Genomic DNA, 25,970 nt, shown 5'->3' with positions numbered 1-25,970 from the left:
AAAAATTAACAAGTGCAAAGGGGGAATCGTCTTTTTTTCGAGTCCGGGTCGTTGTGATCGTCAGAACGAGAAAGAAGAAACACATTTGGTATATCCCAACGCATCGAGACACTCCCAGCGCCGTTTCGCAGTGTTGCCCATCTCCCGAGTATCCTCAGAACCGCCGATGGAGCTGAGGTTCCTCTACCGGTTGGTCGGCTTGGCGTAGAGGTCTACGAATCATTTAGTATCGTTGATGTGGATGCGGCCGTACCGACGTGATGTTGAGAGAGGGCATACCGGGAAAGTGCTCCTTGGCGTACTGTTCGCAAGCCTTGGCGGGCTTGCCGACCTTTTGCCCGATGACCTTCCACTTGTTGTTTTCGTACTCCTTGATGGCATTGAGGAGTGCTTGGCTCTGTGACTTGTTAGCAAGCTTGAGGGAGAAAACAAGTACTAGAAGCATCTGCCACGAACCTCGTCTTCCGCGAACTCTGCGTAGTGCATGTCCTTGTACCAATGCTTCTTGACACTACCCTCAGTGCGAGTAGGGAACGTCTACACGCTCATGTTAGTAGGCTGCTAGTGATGGGAGAATGGGGTAGCATAGATGGAACGAACCTTGGCAATCTCAGCCCAGCTGCTGCCGGCATCTCTCATCTGCTTCAGGCGAAGCTCCTCGGCCGGAGTCCAGGGGGTGTTTGTGCGGCTCTTCTTGGCCGGGGGAGGCTGAGGAGCCTGAGCGTTGGCATCTTCCGTGGCGGCGGGCTGAGCCTGGGGAGGAGGAGCGGCAACGGGAGGGTTGATCTGAGGCGGCGGGATGGGGGTAGCGGTGGGCGCAACGGGAGCAGGCGGCATGGGAGGGGCGCTAGTGACCGGCGGGGCCTGTTGAGCTGGGGCCGGGGCCGGACGCTTACGGTTTCTGGGTGCCGGCTGCGGCTGAGGCGGGGGCTGAACAGCATGCTGCTGTTGTTGCTGCTGCTGCTGTTGCTGTTGCTGCTGGTGATGTTGCTGCTGCTGGTGGTGCTGTTGCTGCTGAGGATGGGGCTGGGCCTGGGGCGGCTGAGGCGGCTGAGGCACACTCATCGGAGGCTGGACCGGAGTGGGCTGGTGATGCTGCGGTGCCGGGCTCTGGTGAGGCGGCGCTCCGTACTGGAACTGTGGGTGCTGATCCCGACGAGACATGTCCTGCTGATAGGGGTGTTGAGGACTAGGATGGAGTGTTAGTAAAGTTTCATTCCGACGGGATCAACGTCGCGACTGGAGACGAGACTCCTGAGGACTAACGGCCCCTCGTGAGAGGTCGTGTTGCCCAGGCGTGCGTGCATGCATCGACGGCGGAAGGAAAAGGGTCATGTTATTGTTGTTGTTGTCCGTTACACCCTCTTTTGCGCCGCGGAGCAGGCCCAGCATGGCCGGGGTTGCTCAAAAGGAAAAGGTATTCCAGAGGTACATGTTCATGTACCCCTGGATCACGGGTAGGTGTCGGTACACCGTACGCAGCCTCGCGGGGCGGAGGAGGATGGAAAGGGAAGGGGAGCGACCGAACGAACGAACGAACGGGACGGGGGAGAGCAAGAGTGACTTTGGGCACAGGGACGAAAGTAGAGATCGAGGGGTACAAGGTGGATGAGGTACTTACTGCATGTCGCTAGGCTGATGGGTGGAGTTGGAGTAGATGTACTCCGGCACGGGGCCGACTTGCCACTGCTGCATGATCTAACAAGAGGTCCAAAGGTTAGTACCGTGTGTACCGTGGTCAATTGATTCGCGACCCGAAGAAACAAAAGATAAAAAAAAAAAAGCTGTCGCGCAAGAGTCATGGGCGGGGCCCGCGCTGCGCCCGGAGGTAAGGCGCGAACGCGACACGGGCGCTTTCCGACGAGAGGAAAAAAAGGGTACATGACTGCCATTGTGTGTGGCGAAGACAACAGTGATGATAGAACCCAGCGTCCGATAGAATCCTCAAAAAGGCGCGATGAAGACGAAGGTATGAGATGGAACATGATTGAAGGTACAGACAGGAAGAGTGAAGCAGTCGAGTGCGCGCGCAGAGCAAGGCGTTGCTTATTGGGGGAGGATTCACCGACGTGCTTGCGAAGACGCGGTGAGGCAGAAAAACTTTGACGAGAGGGCGTCGACAACACGAACGAGCCTCGATGAGAAAGAGACGCGCGCGACAGCATCAACGCGGATGAAGCCAAGTGTATCTGTATGCGCGCGACGATTCCATGATTGAGGTACAAGTGGTGATTTGATCCTCAATCGGGACAACGGGTGAAAAGGAACATAGGAAATAGGGTGCAGGTACTTACGGGCAATGTAGTGGTAGTATTAACTCAACAACGATGCATAAACCGACGGGTTGATGGATGGGGAATATTTGGTCTCTGCTCTCTCGGGGGGTGGAAGAGAGACTTGGACCAAGCCTGAGTCGCAAAAGACAGGAAGCGGGTCACGCACACGCCCGGGGTTGGGAAGGGCTTTTTTTGGGCTTTTTGGGGGGGGGGGGGGGGGGAAGGGGGGGGGGGGGGGGGGGGGGGGGGGTGGGGGGGAGGGGGGAAGTGAGCGGCAGAGGGTATGGAAAAGCGGGGGAGGGGGGACGGGGCGTGGCGGGGGGGGGGGGGGGGTTTTTTGGGGGTGGGGGGGGGGGGGGGGGGGGGATAACGGATGGATGGGAGGGATGAGGTGAGGTGACGAAGTGACGAGGTAGAAAAGGATGGGAAGGAGTGGGAGTGGCAGTGGCAGTGGGAGGGGGGAAGGTGGAAGGGGGGAGGGAGGGATGGTGCGAGGTAGAGGCGAGAATAAAGGGGACAAAGATACAAGGCGCGCGAGGCCGAGGACGTGTTTGCTTCAAGTACTCTTTTTTCTGGGGGTGGTTACTGCCGGGTTGTGTGGTGCGGCGGTGCGGCGTGCCTGCCTTGTGGTTCCAATTGACCTGGCTGGGCTGGTTGGCTGGCTGGTTGGGGTCGGGTGGCAGGTGCGTTGCGTAAGGTAAGGTAAGGAAGGCAGGTACTGTGTTGGTCTTGGTCTTGGCCTTGGTCCAGGACTCTCGTTCAGTGTGTGCGCGGGCGGTGCCAATACGTGTGGTGCGGGCGACCGAAAGCGACGTACGGGACGCGACACGGAAAGTAAGAGGAAACAAAATAAAAACAAAAATGAGCACCTCAAGCGGCAGTGCAGCAATCAGTGAGGTGAGCAACGATAACGGCGAAAACCAGGTGGATCTTCGTAATGGACGGCAGGGAACGGCCGGAGCTGGAGACTGGAGAGGAGAGGCTGGCAAAACCTGGAAGGCTCAGGTGTGCAAGCAGGTGAAAGGTGTAATCGTCAGGTAATTGGACGTCAGGTGAAGGAAGATGCGCTGCTGCGGCATAGAGCGACGCGGCGCGCGGTATTCGTTGGCGGGAAGGAATGGGTGATTTCCCTTTCGGTGTGGGGAACAAAGTGCGAATGACGGCACCCCGGAAGGCAGGCAGGAAGCGGTGGAAGGCTCAAAAATAAAAATAAAAATAAAAATAATATACGGAAGGTACCGAAAGTTGCGGTGCCCTTGCTCTTTCCTGGTACAAGGTAATCAGGTGAAGGAGTCCAAATAAAGCAGACCAGGTAGGTAAAGTGAGGTGTGTGTGGTATATCGCGAGATAAGGTCTGGCAGGCAGGTAGTGACAAGTAGCGGCGGAGCCAGAACGAGGTAGCGTGATGTATTCGTGAAGGACGTCGAGGTTCAGATAGACAGGCGCAAGTAGACACGAGTAGACAGGCAGCTGGAGGCAGTGCGCGAGATGTGCCGTGCGTTGCTTGTTGGTTCGCGCGTATGAGTTGGGTCCAGCTGGTGGTCGGTGGCGGTTCCTCGGATCAAGGGTCAATCAACAATGGACGGCGATCCTAAATTGGGTGCGTTTATCCGTACGGGCGGAGACAGCTAGGAATAGGTAATAGAGAGCGAGAAGAGCAATGACAGCTGTCTCGAACCAGTTTCTGGAGAGGCGATGGCGCGCGCGAGAGAGAGAGGGAGAGAAAGTGAGAGATGGAGCAAAGATAGATAGGAAGCTTCGGATACGGAGTACCTTATTGCGACGCGATTCGGTGTGTATGCGTGTACAATGAGGTAAGACGTAGCCAACGTCTGCAGGAAAGGCAAAGAATTAGAAAAGTGGTGGACGTTGATGAGATAGGCCCAGTGAGTGATGCGTGTGTAATACTTGGTGGCAAAGGCGGAAAGAGATGGAGGTGCGTGGGATTGGCGGCGCGCAAGTGAGGCAAATGTGGTGACGACCGCAGCTATGGCGACAGCGACAGCGACAGCGTCAATGCCAGATGGAAAGCTCTGTGAGCGATGATGAGGTGTGAGGTGAGGTGAGGTGAGGTGAGGTGAGGTGATTAACAATGACGGGCGACGATGGTGGAGATGTCCGTTCCCTTGCGGTTGCGGCAACGTCAAAGTGGTGTAGGTGTGGATAGATGCGCGACAATAGTGTGGGCGGCGGCAGCCCGTCTGTAGCTTTGGTGTCTGCTCACCTTGGGATTTTCGTTGACCTTGAAGCTCTCAGAACTTTTCTGTCTGGGTAGGTAGGTATTCTTTGAGGTGAGGTTGAGGTGAAGCGCGTGAGGTGATGTATCCGTCAGAGTTGCGAGGTACCTGGCTGGGTGCGTAGTCGGGTACCGTGTATTCGCAGCTGTAGCTTTGTATGTAGCTGTACGGATACTTTGGTTTGCTGTAGCGGCAAGGACCTGAAGCAAAAGTGTGGAGGTGGAGCTTGAGCTGGTGCACACCTTGAGCTGATGATGTCGGGTTGGGTATCCGTAGTGTAGTGCAGGTTGGTTTGGGAACTTGGGACTTGAAAAATGGGAGTTGGGATGCTATGGCTCGCGATGACCCAAGTATGTACCTCTGATGGAAGTAACTTCCCAGTTCACGGTGATGTTTCTGGTCGCCCTCTTTTTTTTTTCTGCTGGGAGAAAGTGGGTGGTGGAAGGGGTCAGGAGAGAAAATTGCTAAGGGGGAGGGGGAGGGCGAGGGCGAGGGAACATGGAAAAGAAACGAGGGAGGCAGGCGGGGGGAAAGGAGGGGCCACTCGACGCCATTTCAGCGGGTCCTCGGTCAGGCAGAAAGTGACGATAACACTCCGACTATTAACCGGCAAGCTGCGCTGCTTCCACCTTTGCAGTCAAAACAGCACTGTTTGGCAGCAAGGCACCTTCCAATCTTCTATCTTTTTGCCTCGGTCATCGACATTCAACCACCGGCACAGACCGTCTTCCCCTCGCTTTGCACGGATCACCTTTACTTGTCACTCGACACTTCGTCATGGCTCAATGCTCAGTGGCTGCTCCGTGCCTTGTCCCTGTTCCACTTTTCCTCGTCCATCCGGGCAGCTGCCAGTTGTTCACCTCACCTCAATCTATCAGGTCATCCCATCCAGAGGCAAGTTCCAAGCAGGTACGTACGACAGAGAAGTACTTTCTACTTTCCTTTGCCAGCGATACGATCCGATGCGATTGTGAACCACGCCCGTGTGCTGCCGCTGCTCGTATCTCGTTGTACCCAGATAGGTTATTAGCCAGAAAGACAGCTTCCTTACTATGTACGCGTTGGACACACCGAGTTTGTCGGTCAGATCTGACAGCTCGCTCGCCTCGGACCCTTCGGCCATGCGCTCCTGCCGTGTGTCGTGTCGCTCGCTGCTGCGCTTTGCCTGAAGTTGATGACTGAGGTCACTGGTCACAAGCGTTTCTTCTTGCGGGGAAACCCACATCACCTCACCGCACCTCATCTCAGCCACTTCCCTCATCCAACCTTCAACCAGGTGTGCCAGGCAAATGGCAACCCCTCTGAGCCACTTTTATTTCATCTTGTTTGCCTGACTGAATGGCCAACGGGCGAGGCAGCAAGTAAGGTGCTCCAACGACTGGTTGACCATTGACGGGAGCTGGAGGGGAAACACGAGAGGACGGGAAACACAAGTTGAAAAGTTTATCGCATAATCTCTCAGCCTCGTCCCCTCCACCAACCTCCATCTTCACTTGAGCTTCTTGTTCTGGCAGTGTTATCAAATGCGACCTGTGCTGTGTTCATGGTCAAAGGTAAAATCAAAAGTGCGTAGGTACTCGTCGCAATTGTTCTCTTGGCAATTTTTCTGAACTACCTTACATGTACTCCATGTACCGCCTGCATGGTCCAAGTACTTGATCCTCGCTTTATGTACCTCCTGTTAGTGGTACCGCTGGTGGACACCTACTACAACATGGGACTCTGCGCGGTACGTACAGTACCTCAACGATGCATGTACCTTTCCGCCCGTCTTGAGTCTTGAATCTCGAGTCGATTAGGTTGGCATTTGGAAACCAGATGACATGGTTATAGCAATGCGGGATGCATCTAGATCGCTTTGCCTGACTAGATGCCGGCTGCGCAAAATCCATCCATAGTATTTCGTGGCTTAGTCATTGTCTCCAGTCCTTGTGATAATACCATGTCTCTACCCCTCAGCGGCCGCTCTACCATGGCGAGTTCATCCAGACCGGTAGCTTCTACTCCATCTTCAACTTGTGATGACGCCTCCCTCTCTGTGCGTCGGACCGCTCACAGACGTGTTCGTGGTCCAACAGTGCGCGATGCTGGCCCGTTGTCTCAGCCTTCACGTCAGAATTGGAGAGTCAGCTTGCGCTCGAAGCTCTGTCTGAAAAGACACCTGGGCGTCCATTCGAGTTTTGATGTTTTGTTCTATGAAGAACTCGGTCTAGTTGAGATCGAAAACGCTTTACGCTAGAACATACGGTCGAGATACCATGGTGTTCAATTGGAGATGATGCAACGGACGACTCCGCGGAAATGTTTTGCTCAGCACGCCGAAGTTTCCGCGCGGCGGTGGCCCTCCGATGATGCCGAGGTGCGGAGCCTGCGGCCTGGCCAGCTTTCGTAATCATCCGGGACGGGGAACGGGAGCCAGTAACTTCACGGCAGCGGACCGAAGGCCCGACTTTTCCCAGGTCACATCGGTAGAGGGTCGGTGCCGGGGTACCGGGATCCTGGAGACCGAGCTGCCTCAGAAGTGCACGGTTGTCATCGGTTCCGGGCGCTTAGGGTTCCACTTGGCCGTGGCCAGATCGGGACGGGGAGACAAGGGTGACCGAGATGCCGCGGTCCATCGCTATCACCACTCTCCACTTGCTGCTCCACGAGAGTCGCATCGTGAATGAACCCGTGAGTGCTCGTCACGATAACGAAAGAGAGATATAGATAGGCTGATGAGGCTGACCGCCGGCACATTCTGTGCAATTGGCCGCGTATTCCGCGCACCCACGTAAGCGGTACCTGGGCAGCTTGACCGCCAAAACAAAAGCGATGCTGCTATTCTCCCAAGACAAGAATTGTTTCAAACACCGAAAAAAAGGCGACGAAACAAGGTGGCTCGCCCGACCCTGGCAATGACCCCAGATCGCACCAGGCGTGAGGATGAGCCCCATGACTACCAAAAAAGATGAGCCCCAAGTTCATGCCAAGCTCGATGCTGTCGTTTAGCTTCATGTTGTCGACAGGTAACCTAAAACGGCCTCATGAGCCCTGACCCGGCTACGTCTACTGCCATCCGGTCTCTCGCTTTCATGCGCGTAGGGCAATCAGACTCCGTGAAGCCATCCATTCCTTGCCAGGACGTGCATGTTCGTTCCGAACATGGACAGACTTTATGCCTCCTTGGCAGGTCGGGTTGAGAGACCCCAGCTATGAAACGATGTTGGTCACAGGGTTCCGGCACCAATTGTTTGAGACTCGCGGCTCTTGAGCAACATATGACTGAAGACACGTTCACCCCAACGTCTTCGCGCAGGGTGGCCCTGGGCTCGGCCAAGCCGTGAATCGGAACGCTGGCTAGTGCCCGTCGCGAGCAAGTTTGTCGATTCTGTCGATGTTTTCTCTCAAAGTGCCGCTTCCAAGACATTGGACGATGAGGATTCATGCGAGTTGCTGAGACGGCCGACGACCAGACGATCTAACGATGATCCGTGGCGTCATGAACAATTGGGGCCGCTGCTCGAAATCTCTGTTGCAATTCCACCTGCTTCAAAGGGCAGAGGCTCACCCCCTATGTATTTCGGGGCTCTTGGTTTGAAGCAAAAGGGAGAGAACGTCGCATGGGACGCCCTGGTGGAAAGCAGGAGCACTGGCCCACAAGGCTGGGCCGGCCAACCTCCACGTATTTACTCGGCCGAGTAATGCGAGACACGCGGAACAAGCTGGGTATGGCGACGTTCCATTTCCTAGGCATCTTTTCTGCACCATGTCGGACAATTCCTTGAATAATTGCGGGATCTGTGTAACCCTCCGAATGGTGATTAGTATGCTTTCCCGAATTTATTCGTCGATAAGCAGTTGTAGTATCCGGCTGTCCGACAGATGAACTGGCCTATTACACTAGGGATTTGACTTGAACGGTGTATGCAGCGGACAGTGTCAAAGCCGGGACCTGTAATCTCGCTCTTCTTAGCCTCCGTCCTCCGTGGATCACTTGTATTCGTAGTGAACTGTTGCAGGACCGTTGAGTGTGGGGCCGCCCCAATCCATCGGTCGAGAGATCAGACGAAAAGAGTATCGCCAAGCTCCTGTCAGGGAACCGGGCGTTACTGTTCATCTAGTCGAGTCCGGTGCGGTCCCAGCACCAGGCATGGTAGGCGGATCTTGACGCGAATCCGAACCAACCACGGGTTCGATTAATGCGGCCGTTTGTGCCTCCTCTATGACATCTTAACTCCACCAACCACACTTGCGCCCGTCAACATTTGCCTTCGGTTGATGGCCTTCCCGAAGATCATCACCGCCATCACCAGATTGGAGATGAGATGGCAGAGTGGCAGACAGGGGGCGTGACGTTTGGCGATTCCTCCTGGAAGAATCGGAGACCTTCTTGGTCTGCATTTCCCACCGGTTAGGTCTGGGTGCGGGCGCTTCTGGACTCGCGGGATGCGGGCGATCCCTTCAATACCCCAGGTATCCCGATATTGAGTCTTCCTGCTCTTTTCCCACAATGCCGGCCAAAAGTTTCCTGGCCGTTGTTGAACCGGATGATGAGCATCCGCCCCGTGATATGTTGCTTCCACTTCTTGGTCGTATGGAGGGGCAAGTCCCTTTGTTTCTGAGCCTTCTTGGCTGGATGGAGGCTCTTACATGCCGGGGAGGATTTTGGGCGATCAGGGACATCGATTGGTAGGGCCGCCAGGTTACACGCTGGAGCCTGGATGGCGGAACTTAATTGGTGCCGGGGTTGACGCTCGAGAGGGTAATCAATCATGGTTTATCTCCGCTCAGTATCGTGGCTTTGCTAGAGCTTGCGGGACGGGGGCCAAACGGGCGGCCGGACGATGTTCATTGTGCGCAACGCGCAAGGAGAATGAAAAGTCCCGGAGCGGACGGCCGCAACTCATGGTTTTGCCACGGAGAATTGGGGGCCACGAGCAGCCCGCGGCGGCGGCGGGCTGTGTTTCGATCTCCATGGCGCCGATGGTGGCTCGGCTTTCTCAATTTCAGTGAAGCTGCCCAAGGAACAGCCTGTTTCTGTTAGTGCTGCGGCGGCGAGAATGTTTCTGCTCCTGTAGGATGTAAATTACGATCTGTGAATCGTGGTGGCTAGTAGAGGACGGTATATGACTCGGTGGACCCGTCCGTCGGGTTAGGCAGCGTGCCAGTAGTCTGGTTTGACAGGCTGGTAGGGCGAAAAGGTCAGACGAATCCTATTCCTGATAAGGGTAGACGCTGGAGGGGGCCCGAGACCGAGTTTTGGCTCAGACATGTCGAACTCTGTGTGGTGTGGCCCAGCCGCCCAGACTCTCGGCCATAACTTTTGGCGGGCGACAGTAGCAGAATGGGGTGAGGGAAGCTCAATGGACGACGATTAAAGGGCCATGGACCTGAAAGAGCGCGCGTGATGAGCGGGGTTAACGCCAGACGGTACGGTAGTGTATCCATATTCTGTAAGGCACTCCGTAGAGACTCGGGAGTAGGTAGTAGAGACCGTTTGGAGGGGAGTGCCTGGAAGCGGAAACGCCCCGTTGGAGATGGTGGCATGGTGGCATGGTGCAAGCCAGATTCAGTTTCAGCAGAGATCTGTTAAGAAACAAATAAGGTTTCCTGCATTAGGGCCCCTCTGTTGTTTCTTGCAATCCATGTTCGTCCCGTCGGTCAGAGGAAGGGAAGGGGAGGGTGTGGATGGTCGGCTGTCTGTTCGCAGCGTGCGTCTGTCTGAGTTTTTGAGAGATGTCGTCGGGAAGAGAGGTGAGTGGTGGAAAATGGAGGAGGAAAATGGAGGGGTGACGAAGTCCCGGGTGTGGGAAGAAAGAAGGACGAAAAAAGAGGTTTGAGGGTACGTATCGTGTACAGTAAGGTGAAGCCGACAGCCACACCTTTGATTGGTTTCAGTCACGGGGTGGGCGGCATGTGTGCTGTGTGAGTGGCTCAAGCCCACGATTAAAGCGGATGGAAGGGTACGTACAGCTGGAGGGCCACACCTTTTCGGTACGTATCGTACATAGTATGCCGTCAGGGGGAAAGGGCGACCAAGAGGGAAAGGGCTGAGACGTGGGTGAAATTGCGCCTGCTTACTAGCGAGTTTCAAGGGACGTGGGCCCAGGACATGGAAATTCACCAAGAGGCAGCAACGGCCTGGGATTCCCAAATGATCACGGCTTGACGAGCAAAAAAGAGCAAAGTCCCCCTCCTCTGGAAACTAGACCCCCCTTCTGTACTAACCCCCTGGCTCTCTGGAGATTTTTTTCTGTACGAACAAGACCTGCCCTCTCCCTTTAATTGTGCTGTCGTTACGAAAACAGGTGAAGCGTTTTTATTACTCTCTCCACATCTTGGCAGGAAAGTGGTGTGAGTTTCAATGTTTTGGTGCGGCTCGGCACCCACGGAAGGCGGGGGAGGATACTTTCGAATCTCAAGGAAGGGAATGTCGACAAACCTGCCAGTGCCTGCCCTACAGGTGAGTTGCGGTAGAACGAATTCATTTATTTTGTCAACTTGTCACTTGTGACTGCCGGAGAGAAAGTGACTGACTGAGTGGTCCGTGGACCAACCAAAAGAGAAAAGTATGTGTGTGAGAGGCCACGTTGAGATGCCGATGACGAAGTGCGTGTCTGGAAAGGATAATTATCCAATGTCAAGTCTTATGAATAGCATCTGTCCGTGTTTATCCGTAAGTTTCCCTCATATAAGGTACGGAGACTTTCAATGACACCCGAATGAGGGGTGTGCTAAGTTTGGCTGCGGATGGATGGGTGCGGGCAATTCAACTTGCAATGCGGTGACTGCATCCCAGTCCTGGATGGCATCGTAGTGTAGGGCAGTCAATTTAGACAAACATGCCGCTATGCCGGGTGATCCAATGACTGCCATAGCAATGTCGCATATGGAGAATAGATGGACAGGCACTCTACTGTTGGTTTCTGATGAGCGAGCACTTTGCACCAAGTACGCAGTGCACCATCCATGGGCCACCACGCCGTGAGAATTGTTAGTCTCTGAGCGCAGATGCCGAGGCGGTGTCAGAGAGGGACGCACAAGAAACAGCCTCATGTTTCGATGCAGATGCCAACGCCTATGCTTCTACTTCGCACCTTACAAGGAGACCGGACACCAGAAACCAGAAACCTGGGCTGGACACGCCATCACATCACATCGCTTCGACAAGGTCGCGCGGGGTAGGGGTGCCAAAATTGTTGATCATCAGATGGGACCACGGGAAGAGTCTATTCGTGCAAATACAGTCGTCAGCCGTGTCATGGTCCAGGGCGACGAAGCCAAGAATATGTCTCTTACGCAAAGTTTCTTAACTGGTAGTAAATATCCGTTAGGATACTCGGTGTCCCAGACAGGACGGCGCTACTGTTGAAGCCTTGAAGGGGAGAGCCCTGACATCAAACCAAACAGCCGGGTTGGCATCTGGGCCTGTCGAATCGTCGATACCCTCCCTACCTTATGGTAGTAGCGGCTCTGGCGCAATTGTTCCCATTGAGGAGGCTCTTACACGGCAAGCCGCAACGGGGCCTAGTGGGAGACGACGACGTGGGACGAAGTCAAGGAGGCTCGAGCCTCAAGCCTCAAGCCTCGAGAATTGACTGACTGACTGTGATAATGGCGTATCCATAACTGTGTACGGAGACACCACACTACGTAGGCAGAGGAGAGATTCACTCACTGTGAACAAAAGGACGGTTACAGTAGACAGGGGTGTTCGGCCCCGCCGCACCGGTGGTTCGCAATGAGGTGGAAACTGCGAATGGGTCGTGAGGTGGGGCTCACTTGCCTCGGGAACCGATACGTATCGACGCTACCAGTACGTAGCTACGTACCCGTCACGGTTGCGAGGCTGGCCGGGGTGATGGTGGTTTCTGTTCCTGACTTGACCCAATACAGACTAGTAGACGCTTAGCGTGCCTTGCCCTTCTGTGCGCGCAACTCGCAAGGAAGGCTCAGGGGCTGCCGCGAAAACGGGCCAATGGCAGTCACAGGCGCGCCTCTGTAACACGTACCGTCCATCGCTTGACCCCGCCGTCAAACGTCAGACAGACATCCTCACACAACCTTCAGACACAGGGTCACGATCCCGTCACGACGACGACGACGACGACGACGACGACCACTGCCCGCAAGTTGCAACAATCTGAACAACATCAGCGGCAGCATCAACACCAACGCTCGCCGCCCGTCACTAGTGTACCAGTTCCTGCTCCTCACCAAAACGGCACTTGAGTCTCGAGGTACCATCCCGAGTACACCGGCCATGCCACGACGGCCGGCGGTTGCGACGACCATGCCGCAATGCAGCCTGCGCGTCCTCTCCTCATCCTTCTACACATCGTAACCTACCGTACGGATACGCAATACACAGTTAAGCGTCCTGTACCGCACACCGCACCGTCCGCACCTCACCTCACCGCACTGCACCGCACGTACAATACTTCGTACACGCGCGCTATACCATACGAGACCGAGACGAGGAAAAACAACCTGCTCAATACCCCGTTTCCCGCTCAATTGGGCATATGCCGCGAATGTATGCCTCGCGTACCCGCAGAGCCCCTGCTTCTCCCCCTCTGCCTTGTCCAGCCTACAGATACCTGTTCGGATCCCACGAATACCTCGCTATCGTCGTTCCAAGAATCCCCTTTGCAAGTGCGAGACTGCAACCTTACGCAGAGCCCCAAAACGCTACAGCCATTCCCCTTCCTATGCTTCCCCTCCCTCATCCTCGCCAAAGCCTCCGCGAGATCGACAGCGAGCAAACGTATGCTTATCGCGACTTGAGACCAGATGTCGACCGCAAATAGTAACACCCTCTTCCTTGTTGCGAGCCACCCGACCCAGCGTGACGGTGTCAACTTTGTCGAGGTCTCGGGAGGGATCAATGGTTTGTTTTCTGAGTCAAGTTACATTACTTTTCAAAACAGCCTTCGGCGATGCCATGCCACGCCATCCCAAGCCCCATACTATGCCGCGCTCTGCCACGCGCGCAACACGAGTATCCATCCTTACCTTCAGCAGTAATACCATACTCCGTAGAGAGAAAGAGGACCGAATTCTCTAAAGTTCCTCCTCCTCATCAGTCATGAACAAGATCCACCGACCATGTGCCGTGGCCGAAACCAAAACCAGCTGGCGGGTCATCAAGATGCTTGCAACAAACTAGCCAAGTTGAGGCTCTATACTGAATCTGCATGGAGCCCAGGCAGTCACTCCCCTTGACGAAGAAGGGGAAGAAACAAATCGGAGGCACGACACCGCTCTTTTCGGCAATGGAGACGCTACGCTGCACGCATTTGGTGGCTTTCCTTTACCATGTCCCAGGTTTGCAAGAGCCTCTCTCTCCTCTTCTTCCCAATCTCTCTTGTTCTGTTTTGCTCCCCGAGTCTTCAATGAAAGCTCCATCTCTGGGGGGTCCTAGGCTTGGTCTATGCTCATCCTGCATCCGAGCCTCCGAGGCTACAGCTCGTTGCGGGCAATCATCCATTTTACTTTGGCTTGTCTATTGGCGGGCGCCACTTGAGTCTGGCTGCTCTCTTTCTCGATCCATCATGGCGGCCGGTTGAGACGCACGTTCGTCTCTCACCGGATCCATAATCTCGCACCCATGCCTGTTCCTCGTCCGTCTCCTCTTTCTGGCCCTGCCCTCGAACAAGTTACGTACAGGGGTGTGGTCAAACAGGGTGTGGCTTGCACAAGCGTTGCCGGCCCTGGTCTTGGTTTCTCTCTCTGTCTCTCTTGTCTGCTGGGTCTCTCTCACACACACACACACACACATTTTCTTTCCTTTTCCCCCTTCAGTGAATGGGGATGGCAGCAGGCCAGGCGGATCAGACCAAACGTTATGCTCTGCTAATTCTGTCACATCCACCCCATCTTCTCCAGGGTCTGGCTGGCTTCACTGCTGAATATCTGCAACAGGGCTAGACTTGACGGTGTGCGAACCCCCTGTCCTGCATGTACCAGCGCCCGAACATGATGAGGCAATGTTTGCTATGCCTGCCCACCCGCTCTTCTTCTTTGGGCGTGTGTGTGAGTGGTGCCTTGTCTGGTACGGGGACAGATACGGTCTAATGCTGGTAGAGCTGGTCCCGTCTTGTCTCGTCTTGCCAGTTGCCAGATAGAAACTGAGAAGAGACTGGGGCCCAGGTCCAACTTTGGCTGAGGCTGCAATATTACTTTATCCTCCCTCTCTCCCCCCATCTCGAACAGATTTCGTCTTTCTGTTTACCTTCTCTACCTAACTTGGGTTTATCATCAACATCCCTTTTCTTCGTCTTCTTGAAGCGCAGTTGCGTGTCCTTCTTTTCTTCTCCCGCAGCTAGGGTTTTACTTTCCTTCATTGTCCAACTGGCTTGGCTGCACACACTCATTTGACTACGCTTCTTGAACACCACCTTTTTTGTCAATATATCTTGACCTATCCGGTTTATTCAAACAAACGAACTTCACTTCACTTCTTTGGGACCTTCCCCCACTCGCCTATCCGTTTCCTCTCTCCTTGACGGATCTGCAAAAGGCCGACTTCGTTGTTGCGAGCTTCCGGCTGGGACACCACCTTTCTTCAACAATCAACTTTTCAAACCTTCGATTCGTTGGCAGCAAGTTTCTGCCTCTTCTTATCAAACCCAGCTTCCAGGACACCGCGAACATCATAACGCGTGAAGATTCTCCACCGAGAGACACAAGAGTTTACCCTACTTCTGAGAGGTACAACGACGCAACATCGACTGTTCCGAAACGATTTAACGAGAAAAAATGTCTCCCACGATGCAATTGGCGCCTCACACGGCCACCTACACTCCCACTTCCGACGCCATGGATCGTCATGAATATGGAATCACCAAGAACCGCAAGGCGGCTTCAACCGGAGGAGGCAGAGCATGGAGCGAGGATGAGGTATGTTTCACTCGGATAGTCTAAGACTGCTGCGATCCAGAGTCACATGTGAGACCACAATGTCTAACCGTACCACAGGAAGTCTATCTCCTCCAGACTCGTCTCCAGAAGATGCCTTACAAGCACATCGCCGCTCACCTGAAGAAGACTGAGCTGGCATGTCGCCTTCACTACCATCAGCTTAGCCACGGTAGCAACCGACGCAAGCAGCGTGCCAACTCGGTCTCTTCTGGCTCTTCCACCACCCACTCACCTGTCATGCAACCGACGATGCCTTCTTCGATCCGAGAGTCGACTCCTCGTTCGGTTTCTCCCCCAGGCAGCTCAACCAGCTACGCCCCTCACTCGCCGGCCCCCATGCAACTTCCCAGCATCATGGGCCACGAGGCTTCTCCCAGGCTCCCCGCCATCCTCCCTAAGCCGGTCTGCATGACACTGCCACCTCCCACCGCCTCCCCCACCCGCGGGTATCCCACACCTCTCCCTGAGCCTCGCAGCGCGGCTCTCCCCTCCGCCACCTTCCAGTCCATCTCCGGCAGCCTCCCTATTACGCCACCCCTGCGTCTGGAGTGCCCTCTTCCTTCTGCCCAGTCCATCGTCAGCCATCAACACGTTGACATGAACCGCCTTCAATCCGTCTACACTGCACACCGCGCCTCTTTCTGGGCCGCTGTGGCTAACGACTACGGCCCGGGCGCAAGCCCCGTTGCTTTGGAGCAGGCATGGCAGAATGGTGCATGCTGCAACCAGCAGCAGGCCAGCACACCCATCACACCCACTTCCAGCCCCGACAATCTGGATCGCGATAGCTACGAAAGACCTCAAGACAAGACTCGCATCTCTGCCATTCTCGGCATTGACGCCAACCCTCGCTCTCCCCGTGAGCGTGAGTTGGTGAGACGCATGGAGGAATCAAGAGTCGGCGCCTAAGAAACTCGGCACCGACCAAGACAACACTTTGATTCTACCAGTGTATTACTTTACAACTTTGGAGTGTCTGATTCTTGCTTGAGTTTTTGTGTCTTCCGCCGTGCAACAAGAAGACTACAGCATCAAGCCGCAGTTTTGTTCTTCGCTTCAGCTGGCTTCTCCCTTATGGGAAATTTGGTTTCTTTGTCTTTTTTGGTTAGGGCTTTTCGGCAAACCGTTTACCCCATCTTCATCGTACACGAACAAATACGACTAAGGTGGCTGCGAACTGTTGGGGCGAAATCCGGCGCAGGCAGGGGCGGGGGTTTTGCTCGGGAGGGGAAAGGTGCCCTTTCTTCCATTTCTTCATTTCATCTCCTATCTTTTTGAGGGAAAAAAACGACGCCATCACCGAGGCATGCGAAGGGGATTGGATGCTAGATCCCTGAAATAGGGTGGTTGGGCACGACTGGCAGTGCAGAGGAGGACATTTACAACATTTCTTTCATCTTCTTGGGAAGGCATCTTTTCCACCCTTTGCAGAAATGAAGCGATGACTACGAACCACAAACACATCCCAACCGTGGGGTTATTCCGAAACAACTTGTTACGGCAGTTTTTTGTACACTAGAGCGGCCCTTGGGGTCCTGCGGGATTCATGCAGACGATGATTGCGTTGGCTTTATTTTGCTTTTTTTTTCTTCTTCAAAACGGCGAATCGAGAAATCAGAGTTTTGAGAAATCTTGTTTTTCCTGCAGTGATTCTTAGTGACCTCGTCCTTTGGTTCTGAGTAGTGGTGTCATGACAGCTGCAAGGGAGAGAAAGAAGCAATACGATGAGAGGACCGCGGATGCATCTGTCCAAGCGTGATGTGTTTGGACATTGTGGGAATCACTTCAATACTGATACGATGTCTCTCTCAATCCTTGTCCAGATTAGGGTAACAAGTCGTCGAGTGATGGAAGGTTGTTGACGTTTGTCTGACAAGTGCTTTGACGATCCAAGCTGCAGTTTCCAATTACCGATTCCAGACCAGCGCTTCGAAGATAACGCCCATACATACGTGATCAAACCGTCGCTAGCGTCATGTAAGAGCGATGCAAGATGCAGAAGAGGAGCTACCATCGGCAATTGTTCCCTAACGGCAAGGTGAAGTGTCCCGTCCCCGTAGGTCTTGTTGACAGTGAGGTAGATAATTTACGGCACTCTCTATCCGTACCTTGGACGAAAATTACTTACCTTTCTCACATTGCGTAAGAGTTGGAAATAGCAACAGGGCCGTGAATTGTCACGGGTACGTACACATGGCTGGCCTTGCCTTCCGCACATTCTTTTCTGAAGTTGAAGTTGAGGTTGAGATTGAGGTACGTATTGGCGCGGTCAGAGTTTCCCTTCACACCCTCCCGATCCTCCCAACCCTCATCCTCCTCCATCTCCTCCTTGTCTTTGGTACACCAATACGTGACTACTTCGCTTCGACCACCCACCTACCTTGTTACCTTATCACCACTCAGCCCAAACGTCCAAAGATCCCAAGGTTTCGTCGGTCCGCCTTGATCAGCAAAGCTCTGCTTTTTTGACACCCTCCGAAACCTTCTTTCCTCCCAACTCTTGAAGCATAAATGGTTTTGGCCTTGTTGGAACAGACGCCAGCCAAGCATGGTCCCTGGACATGTTTCTCACGCCCCCAGCAGAAGCGAGCAACGCAGAGCACGGCATGGCTTGGCTCAAGAGAGAGAGACCGGACGGACGAAGAAGGACGGTGCGGATGAGGGGAGAGGGGGTGAAGAAGGAGAAGGCTTCGTAATGAGCTGCGCCATCCGTCTGGATTTCGAAACAAGCAGAGGTGAGCGGATAGCTCGGACGAAGAAGAGAGAAAGGTTGGCCCTTCCTCTTGAGTCTCGACGAACGCCCTTCCATTGCTGTTCTCTCTGCCTTCCAACACTGGGGCACGCATTGAAACGAGCCAGAGTAAAAGCATGACTTCATAAGTGCATCGCCAGCGTTCCCTCACCCTCGCCGATCCAAACGCAGAGTCAAACAGAGTGTCATCCCATCCCACTGGTGAGAGGCGCCAGGGAGATGCCCCCCTCTCACCGTCCAGTGTCCGAACTTTCGCAACACGACAGGGCCTTGGCACGATTGCTGTTTCTCTAATCGAAACCCTACTAGAGCAGACGACCACGTCCCTCTCGATTGATTTCGAGACTCGCGGCTGGTGGCTGGCTGGTGGTGGTGTAATGGTCGGTATTGCATGCATATGAGCACACACACTCGTTCATACACGCACACTTACGATTTACATGCACACTACATACAGCAAGTGTAGCAACGGGCGGGGGAAAAGATTCAAGACGTTGCAGCGCTCTCCACGCTCAGACAGACAAACAATCGACCGCTCAAGCCTGGGATGCGGGGAGGGTTTGCCGGAGGACCCCCACTGGCGGAGACTCCGTCAACCACGATCATCTTCAAATGTTCTCGTGCTAAGATGTCCCGAATGCCTCGATCTCCGAACCGCGAGCCGGCTGAGCCCCGCCTCCGGGAGTCGGCCTAGTCCAAGTCTCAGCAGATCTCTCGCCCTGAAGATCGTTCGACGTCTTGAGCCAAGATAGGATTATTGTTATAGCAACATCTCCTTTGAGCAGCATGTCACACGGGTGACCAGCGTGGGGATAGTCCGACAATTCTCAAGCCTGTTCTGTATGCTATGGACATATGGACAGATCCGATTCTGACTGTACTGTCCGTCCACGCTGCGGATCGGCTTGAGCTCATCTCGCCGGCGCCGGCACCGGCACCGGCATTGAGACTCCACCCATTGAATCCCGTCTTGTACGACAAATACGACTACTTTGATTGGAAAGTACGTTAGGTGGGGGACAGCCCGATTTCCCATACCACGAGTGAGAACATGCAGACTGTACGCCGCCATCAAAAGGTGGCACCATGCCTCACTTGGACACCACCACCTACAGACCAAGTCCAATAACCAGTCAAGATAAATGCATTGGGCATCCCATCAACGCTAATGGAGCTAACGACACAGGACTGTGATGAGATTCACGAGAAAGCGTGGACAAATCCGGGAGCAGCCAGAAGCTCCTGCGTGTCCCACGGACTGGCGCCATCCAAACGCCCAACTGGCCGACCTCTCACTCATCATACTTTGACGTTTTGTACGCACCTTCACTCAGCTGCAGCAATAGCCAGTTGTGAGGCGTGGGGGACATGCCTTTCATCGGAGAGAATGCCGTTGGTGACGATGCTTCTTCTTTGAACTGGAACTTATTGGCGTCTCCCCTTCTCACTTCTCAGTTGGCTCCTGGAAAGCTGGTCTGGCATCGTTCAACTCCATCGCAATTCATTTTCCGACAATCCCGTCATTCGTCAATGGGTCAATTCCATCGCATTTACCCCTCTTCAACAGGTCCCATCCCGTCTTATTCACCCGCAAAGTCAATTGAGTGTTGCTCCACTCCTACCGCGGACTATGCCCCGATTCCCCTCCGGCGCGGCTGGGATCACCCGACCGAAAGCTGCGAGCCGCTTCGTCTCCGTCGGCAGCCCTCCCAATAAGATCGCTCGCATTAAGCAGCAATGGATTCAATGGTGTCCCGAGCGGATCCGTCCCCGAGGTTTCTAGTGGAGTGCTTCACGACGTCCCTGCCGGTAGCCTATTGAGGAACAGGAAGAAAGCAACGAGCTCTGTTGGCTTTCCCCGCGCCCTTCCCACTCTGCCCGCATTGTGAACCTTGGCTGCCGTTGTCGCTGCCAGTAGCTTTGCTCTCGCGCTTGAGCTACCTACTAGTAGTATGTACACAGAACACAAGTTGTGTGGTGGGTGAAACAAAGTTCAAAAAGATGTTGCCGCCCCCCAGTCGCCCTTTTTCCTTCCCCGCGTCTACTGCTGCTCGTTGAACTATTTCCTCCTTTTCATGATATTTCGTTGACACTTCTCTTCTTGCTCTGTCACCAACTCGGTACATTGGAAAACCTTGGCTCTCCCGACTCTCGAATTCAAACGGGCCAACGCGAATTGACGCAGTCATCTTCTTCCACCGAACCGGACACCTATTTACGCTACCCAAAAGCCCTCACAATGAGCGCAGACCAAGCAGGCCGCGCCCCAGGCGACGCTGAAGAGACCAGCTACAAGGACAGCCACGATTACATCCAGTTCAAGGAGCACCCCATTGAAGGACAACTCAACCGTTGGTCGCACACAATCACGAGGGAACATGACTTTCCCGGCGCACAGGTACGCAAAACATTCGGCGAATTCAGCACCGCCGTCACTTGTGTCACAGCAAAGTTGGGGAATGCGGGGTTGTGGCCGGAGATGCGGGGTGTCACCGCGGGGTTGACGAAACTATTCAGAACCTGGAAGCTCACGATGTTGTAGGCCATGCTGTACGGCGCTGGCGTGCCGAACAAGGAGATGATGAAGAAGGCGCCGCATGTTGGTATTGCAACAGTGTGGTGGGAGGGCAATCCTTGCAAGTATGTCTCCTCCTTTACATTTAAAGCGTTTGTTGGGAGTGGCTTCGACTAACATGGTACTACAGCACGCATCGTAAGAAGATCGATCCCTAGCTCAGAGAACGACTCATAGAGATGACTATGAACGCTGACAAGGTAACAGTGCTCGATTTCGGCAAGATTGTGAAAAAGGCTGTTGAGAAGCAGGGCATGCTCGGCTGGCAGTTCAACACCGTCGGCGTGTCAGACGCCATCACCATGGGAGGAGAAGGTAAGTTATCCTATCCTTGACTGCAGTTTGCATACGACAAGCACTGACTTGACGCTTTCAGGCATGCGCTTCTCCCTCCAGACTCGCGAAATCATTGCCGATAGCATCGAATCGGTGACTTGCGCACAGCACCACGACGCCAACATCTCTATTCCGGGTTGCGATAAGAACATGCCGGGTACGATCATGGCTGCCGCGCGTCACAACCGCCCCTTTATCATGATTTACGGCGGTACCATCGTGAAGGGTCACTCGGACCTTCTGGAGAAGCCCATCAACATCAGCACTTGCTACGAGGCCCGCGGTGCTTTCACATACGACCGCCTCCACGCAAAGACCAACCCTGGCACGGAAGGCCGCACCCCGTCCGACGTCCTCGACGATATTGAGCAGCACGCTTGCCCCGGCGCCGGTGCTTGCGGAGGTATGTACACGGCAAACACCATGGCGACTGCGATTGAGGCAATGGGTCTGTCTCTCCCTGGATCTTCATCATACCCGGCTCTGTCCCCGGAAAAGGCCCGCGAGTGCGAGCGCGCCGCTACCACTATCAAGATCACCATGGAGAAGGACCTCCGCCCTCGCAAGCTCATGACCCGAGCCGCCTTTGAGAACGCTCTAGTGCTCACCATGATCCTCGGCGGTTCCACCAACGGTGTCCTCCACTTCCTCGCCATGGCCAACACGGCCGATGTGCCCCTGACGATCGACGACATCGACCGCACCAGCAACCGTATTCCCTTCCTGGCCGACCTTGCCCCGTCAGGAAAGTACTACATGGAGGATCTCTACAAAGTAGGCGGCACGCCCTCCGTTCTAAAGATGCTCGTCGCAGCCAACCTCATCGATGGCTCCATCATGACGGTGACGGGCCGCACCCTCGCCGAAAACGTCGCAGACTGGCCCTCCCTCGACCCGAACCAGAAGATCATTCGTCCGCTCTCGAATCCGATCAAAGCGACGGGCCACATCCGCATCCTCCGCGGAAACCTCGCTCCCGAAGGCGCTGTCGCCAAAATCACCGGCAAGGAAGGCCTCACCTTCACGGGCAAGGCCCGCGTCTTCGACAAGGAGCACGAGCTCGACGTTGCGCTGTCGGCGGGCTCCATCCGCCGAGAGGACGGCAACCTCGTTCTCATTGTCCGGTACGAGGGTCCCAAAGGCGGACCAGGCATGCCGGAGCAGCTCCGCGCCAGCGCGGCGATCATGGGTGCCGGGCTGGATAACGTGGCGCTCGTGACGGATGGAAGGTACAGCGGTGCGTCCCACGGCTTCATCATCGGCCACGTCTGCCCCGAGGCGGCGGTCGGCGGGCCGCTTGCGCTTGTGAAGAATGGAGATACGGTTACCATCAACGGTGAGACGAATCGCATCGACGCTGTTGATGTCGACGAGGCGGAGATGGAGAGGCGGAGGAAGGAGTGGAAGGCTCCCTTGCCGCATGTGAGGAGAGGTGCTTTGGGCAAGTATGCGAGGTTGGTGGGTGATGCCAGTCATGGAGCCGTCACGGACGCGGCGGATCCGTCGTGGTAGATACGTGTAGACATGTCTTGATATAGACTTGTAATTCAGTATAATTTGGCAACCACTTCTTCAGTGTTCGGTCAGTGGACAGTCCTTACCCGGACGTAGAAGTCCTAGGATACCGCCGCTAGCAACCCGGCTTTCTCATTGAGGGCACTGATAATGTTTGTTTTGTACCTGGTTATGCTAGACTAGCAAGAATCTCCTGAACCTGGCTTTATATCATTCTTCTTTCAATAAGTCGCCAGTAGCAAGTTTCAACTACGACCTTGAACCAACCTACCTGGAATCTCTAGTGTCTACAAACTTCTCTGTCACAAGGTAGGCATCACAGCATGGGGCCACTCATGTTTGGTAAATCACATGTATACCATTGGCACAGGAAAGGCTGGGGCTTTCCAGCATGCGCTTCTAACTTTGAAAGCTCTCCCGAGAACAGACGTCGATATTTCGTTGTTTATGCGTCTTATACAGCTTGGTATCCTTGCGCGCGCGCGGTGAAAGGGGCTTATCCAGCACCCTTGTTCTTCCTGCACTATGTCTCCCCTTCTCGCTCACCATCGAGCTTGCCACTTCTCCTGCTCTCCTCTACTTTCGACAACTTGAAAAAAGACTTGCGCAGCTCTGGGCATAACCTGAGCCAACCGTTTCTGTAGCTTTCCACCTCTCTATTTCATGCGTCGCGATTCCTTGTGGTGTTTGATGAAAAGGAAAAAAAAAAGAGAAAACGATTATGGACAGTGGCCGAAAGCTTTGAAACCCTTAACTCCCAAAGAACTCGAGCAAAGACCTGTAATGGCAATGCCATTACACCCATGCGTGCCAACATTAATGAGACACCTTTCTGTGAAGACAAAGAGTCTGACGTCTCCGCTTCGTCAATATACAATCCCTTTTTATGTCGTTTCCTCCGTGACTGGTGCCAGCGCTCGTATGCTGGCTATGGCTCGTGACATCGTATACGTATGCGATGCATTGTCGTTGCATTTACGGGCTGGCCCATCCACCGGCAACATCGACCCATTCAGCAAGGCACGATCCCTCCTTGCCCTCGACGTCGACAATGTCTGTGTCGCATCGGCATCTGCATCCGACACCGTTCTCCTTCTCAGCGTCCCAGTTTTCCCAGTACTTGTCTTCCTCGATACGCTTCTTTTCGTCAAGAGTTGTCGTCTCGAGGTAGGGCTGTCTAGGCAGCTGTCGGGCCGGCGCATTGGCGGGGCAGTGCTGGATAGTGGTGTGTCGGTATCCAAAGTCACGGAAGTAGTGGATGTCGCGAGGGGAGAGGAGGGCGCCGGCTGCCAAGGAGTGGATGGGGGCATCACCCCACTGTCCAGTGTTAGCTTAGTTTCTCATAGTTCTGCATCCTGCGGACTTACGCGTTCCATCCAGAAGCCTCCACTGCGGTCCATCATCTCGAAGAACTCTTCGTACTCCTTGCCGCGGAACCAGTCAAGGCTAGCAATTTCGAAATTGGACCAGAAATGACACATGTTGTACGACTCGCCTTCCATAGCCTCGGGATCGATATCGGGCAGGTTGTTGCGGTTGGGGTCGGCACGGAGAACTTCTTCGGGTAGGGGAGACTGGTCGGTGACCGGCTCTTCCTTCTTCTCGACGGGATCGACGAACATCTCCCACAAGCCCTTGGACTTGAGGCCTTTCAGGCGCTTGTAGGCGGAAGCGTATCTGAAGATGTTGGGGACAGTCTCGCGGAGTTCCTTGACAGCGATGGTGAAGCCGTAGGTCTTGTTGGCATCGATCATGGCCCAGAAAGGATCACTGTGTGATGGTTAGCGACTGAGTTGTTGATCGATTAAACTAACCAAACATACTAGGTAATGTCGCAGAAGTACTTGATCTCGGGCTCGAGACGCCAGTACCAGTTGTACTTGGCGAGGAGCTCGTGCTTGTAGAAGAAACTGTGCCGGCGTTAGCATAGAGATAAGAGAACGTTTGTGTCTCTGAACCGTACCCAGAGTAGAATCGGCACATGGCGTGGTAGCTCTCCAAGCCACCGTACATGACAGCGGCGTCACCCTGCTTCGCGATGCCTTCCTTGGCGACCTTGTGATCGATCCAGTCAGGGTAACCCCACATCTCAGGACCGACCTTGCCAAACTCAACGGGAGCGGAGGTGTAGTTGGTGACAACCTCCTTGAAGGTCTCATTGAAGTCGCCATCGTTCAGGAAGACGTAGGGGTAGTGGTACCAGCGGTTGAAGTGACGCTCAATGGACTTGATGGATTGAATGACGCCTTCCAACTCCTGGTTGCGGGCCAGAACGACGAATGCACCGTTAGCCTTGGGTCTGCTCGTATCGGGTTCGAGGCATCCAGTGACGAAGACCTTGTCGTGCTCTTCGCTGATTTTTCTGTGCACAATATCGTTAGGCTTGATCAATTGAGAATCAGATCAGGTGCATACCTGATAGCAGGGGGGGCGCCTGCGGGCATCAATATCCTTCCAGGCGAGCTCGGGTGTCTAACGAAGAGCACGAGGATGAGGATAACGACGATCAAGGGGAAGAGGATGACGACGCCGAGGGGCACCGAGATGCTCGAGTTACCGCGAAGTCGCAGCGGTCTTCTGAAGAAGGCAAGTCGCGAGGTCAATCTGTTCTGGCGAGCGGCCTTTGTGGCAGGCTTCTCGTCGGCGGTGGGCAGTTGCGGCGACGTCGAGGTCGCCTTTGCGGCTCGTCTAAAAAGATCCATGGCTACGGCTGCGGCGCACCGTGGCCGGCAGTTGTGTGAAGGAGGGAGGTTGTGTTTGGCGGTGTTGTGGTAGAGAGATGTCGGATGAGAGATGGGATGGCTCCAAGGGTGGCGTTGAAGGATGTGTCGTCAAAGATTAGTAGGGCTGGTTGGATAAGGGGTGTGTGGAAGGCGATTGCGGTGCGATGCGTCGATTAATGGACCTGATTCCCTTTTTTTCTTCCTTGGATGAACACGCGAACCGCGAACAAATGCAAAGCCGTGTGCTATCGAAGCAGCATACGCAGGCGGAGAAACGAAAAAGGCTGATTGACACGTGGTTTGCGTAGGCGATGCGAATTGCCAAGGGGTGCGGTACGTGAACGAGCGGCAGGGACGAGATTTCCCTCGAGCAAGGCGTCGGGTTTGTGGTGGTAGTGGAGTGCTGACCGAAGACGGGGGGTGAGAAGCTGAGACTGAACAGTTTTCAGGCTTCGCGTCGAAGGCGGAGGAAAGACACGGCACTCGCTGATGGAGAGGGTGTGATGTGGATGCCGTAGCGGAAGCGGAAGCGGAGAGCGCGGTTGCTTTGCTAGGCCTCGCTGTTGCAGTCAATGGGCGGAGTTGACGGTGAGACTACTACCCTCGTGGTATGTGGTAGATTGTGCTTGTGAGATTGAGCCCAAAGGTTCA

At 54.6% G+C, this 25,970-nt stretch overlaps 11 protein-coding genes across 11 annotated transcripts; 8 read left to right on the top strand and 3 right to left on the bottom strand.

The window, feature by feature from the left end:
• Window positions 1-183: 183 nt before the first annotated feature.
• CTAM01_12773 (MYB DNA-binding domain-containing protein) lies at window positions 184-1,695 on the bottom strand (the record flags this gene model as incomplete). Its single annotated transcript, XM_060528778.1, has 5 exons — window positions 184-212; window positions 280-397; window positions 457-537; window positions 601-1,189; window positions 1,622-1,695. The coding sequence occupies 5 exons, from the start codon at window positions 1,693-1,695 to the stop codon at window positions 184-186; spliced, it is 891 nt and encodes a 296-aa protein (XP_060389329.1).
• Window positions 1,696-2,002: 307 nt separating this feature from the next.
• Window positions 2,003-2,218, top strand: CTAM01_12772 (uncharacterized protein; the record flags this gene model as incomplete). Its single annotated transcript, XM_060528777.1, has 1 exon — window positions 2,003-2,218. A coding segment is annotated over one exon (216 nt), but the record flags the coding sequence as incomplete, so codon positions are not given.
• A 543-nt stretch (window positions 2,219-2,761) lies between these two features.
• Window positions 2,762-2,977, top strand: CTAM01_12771 (uncharacterized protein; the record flags this gene model as incomplete). The annotated part of the gene is made up of 1 exon (XM_060528776.1): window positions 2,762-2,977. One exon carries the CDS (start codon window positions 2,762-2,764, stop codon window positions 2,975-2,977), a length of 216 nt encoding a protein of 71 aa, XP_060389327.1.
• A 2,313-nt stretch (window positions 2,978-5,290) lies between these two features.
• On the top strand, window positions 5,291-5,695 carry CTAM01_12770 (uncharacterized protein; the record flags this gene model as incomplete). The annotated part of the gene is made up of 1 exon (XM_060528775.1): window positions 5,291-5,695. One exon carries the CDS (start codon window positions 5,291-5,293, stop codon window positions 5,693-5,695), a length of 405 nt encoding a protein of 134 aa, XP_060389326.1.
• Window positions 5,696-5,781: 86 nt separating this feature from the next.
• On the bottom strand, window positions 5,782-6,000 carry CTAM01_12769 (uncharacterized protein; the record flags this gene model as incomplete). The annotated part of the gene is made up of 1 exon (XM_060528774.1): window positions 5,782-6,000. The coding sequence occupies one exon, from the start codon at window positions 5,998-6,000 to the stop codon at window positions 5,782-5,784; it is 219 nt and encodes a 72-aa protein (XP_060389325.1).
• A 1,463-nt stretch (window positions 6,001-7,463) lies between these two features.
• On the top strand, window positions 7,464-8,197 carry CTAM01_12768 (uncharacterized protein; the record flags this gene model as incomplete). The annotated part of the gene is made up of 2 exons (XM_060528773.1): window positions 7,464-7,521; window positions 7,812-8,197. The coding sequence occupies 2 exons, from the start codon at window positions 7,464-7,466 to the stop codon at window positions 8,195-8,197; spliced, it is 444 nt and encodes a 147-aa protein (XP_060389324.1).
• Window positions 8,198-12,236: 4,039 nt separating this feature from the next.
• CTAM01_12767 (uncharacterized protein) lies at window positions 12,237-12,642 on the top strand (the record flags this gene model as incomplete). The annotated part of the gene is made up of 2 exons (XM_060528772.1): window positions 12,237-12,311; window positions 12,400-12,642. 2 exons carry the CDS (start codon window positions 12,237-12,239, stop codon window positions 12,640-12,642), a joined length of 318 nt encoding a protein of 105 aa, XP_060389323.1.
• A 154-nt stretch (window positions 12,643-12,796) lies between these two features.
• Window positions 12,797-13,562, top strand: CTAM01_12766 (uncharacterized protein; the record flags this gene model as incomplete). Its single annotated transcript, XM_060528771.1, has 4 exons — window positions 12,797-13,031; window positions 13,070-13,262; window positions 13,306-13,385; window positions 13,426-13,562. 4 exons carry the CDS (start codon window positions 12,797-12,799, stop codon window positions 13,560-13,562), a joined length of 645 nt encoding a protein of 214 aa, XP_060389322.1.
• A 1,694-nt stretch (window positions 13,563-15,256) lies between these two features.
• CTAM01_12765 (uncharacterized protein) lies at window positions 15,257-16,327 on the top strand (the record flags this gene model as incomplete). The annotated part of the gene is made up of 2 exons (XM_060528770.1): window positions 15,257-15,397; window positions 15,476-16,327. The coding sequence occupies 2 exons, from the start codon at window positions 15,257-15,259 to the stop codon at window positions 16,325-16,327; spliced, it is 993 nt and encodes a 330-aa protein (XP_060389321.1).
• A 4,082-nt stretch (window positions 16,328-20,409) lies between these two features.
• Window positions 20,410-22,593, top strand: CTAM01_12764 (dihydroxy-acid dehydratase; the record flags this gene model as incomplete). Its single annotated transcript, XM_060528769.1, has 5 exons — window positions 20,410-20,568; window positions 20,713-20,810; window positions 20,876-20,883; window positions 20,953-21,060; window positions 21,122-22,593. The coding sequence occupies 5 exons, from the start codon at window positions 20,410-20,412 to the stop codon at window positions 22,591-22,593; spliced, it is 1,845 nt and encodes a 614-aa protein (XP_060389320.1).
• Window positions 22,594-23,571: 978 nt separating this feature from the next.
• Window positions 23,572-25,397, bottom strand: CTAM01_12763 (glycolipid 2-alpha-mannosyltransferase; the record flags this gene model as incomplete). The annotated part of the gene is made up of 5 exons (XM_060528768.1): window positions 23,572-23,913; window positions 23,964-24,366; window positions 24,420-24,506; window positions 24,560-24,958; window positions 25,012-25,397. Coding segments are annotated over 5 exons (1,617 nt in total), but the record flags the coding sequence as incomplete, so codon positions are not given.
• Window positions 25,398-25,970: the final 573 nt, after the last annotated feature.

This window comes from Colletotrichum tamarilloi, assembly GCF_030869305.1.
Source record: "Colletotrichum tamarilloi strain Tom-12 chromosome Unknown Scaffold_82.1, whole genome shotgun sequence".
Lineage (NCBI taxonomy): Eukaryota > Fungi > Ascomycota > Sordariomycetes > Glomerellales > Glomerellaceae > Colletotrichum > Colletotrichum tamarilloi.
Note: the sequence above shows the minus strand (reverse complement) of the source record. Positions and strands in the feature narration are given on the sequence as shown.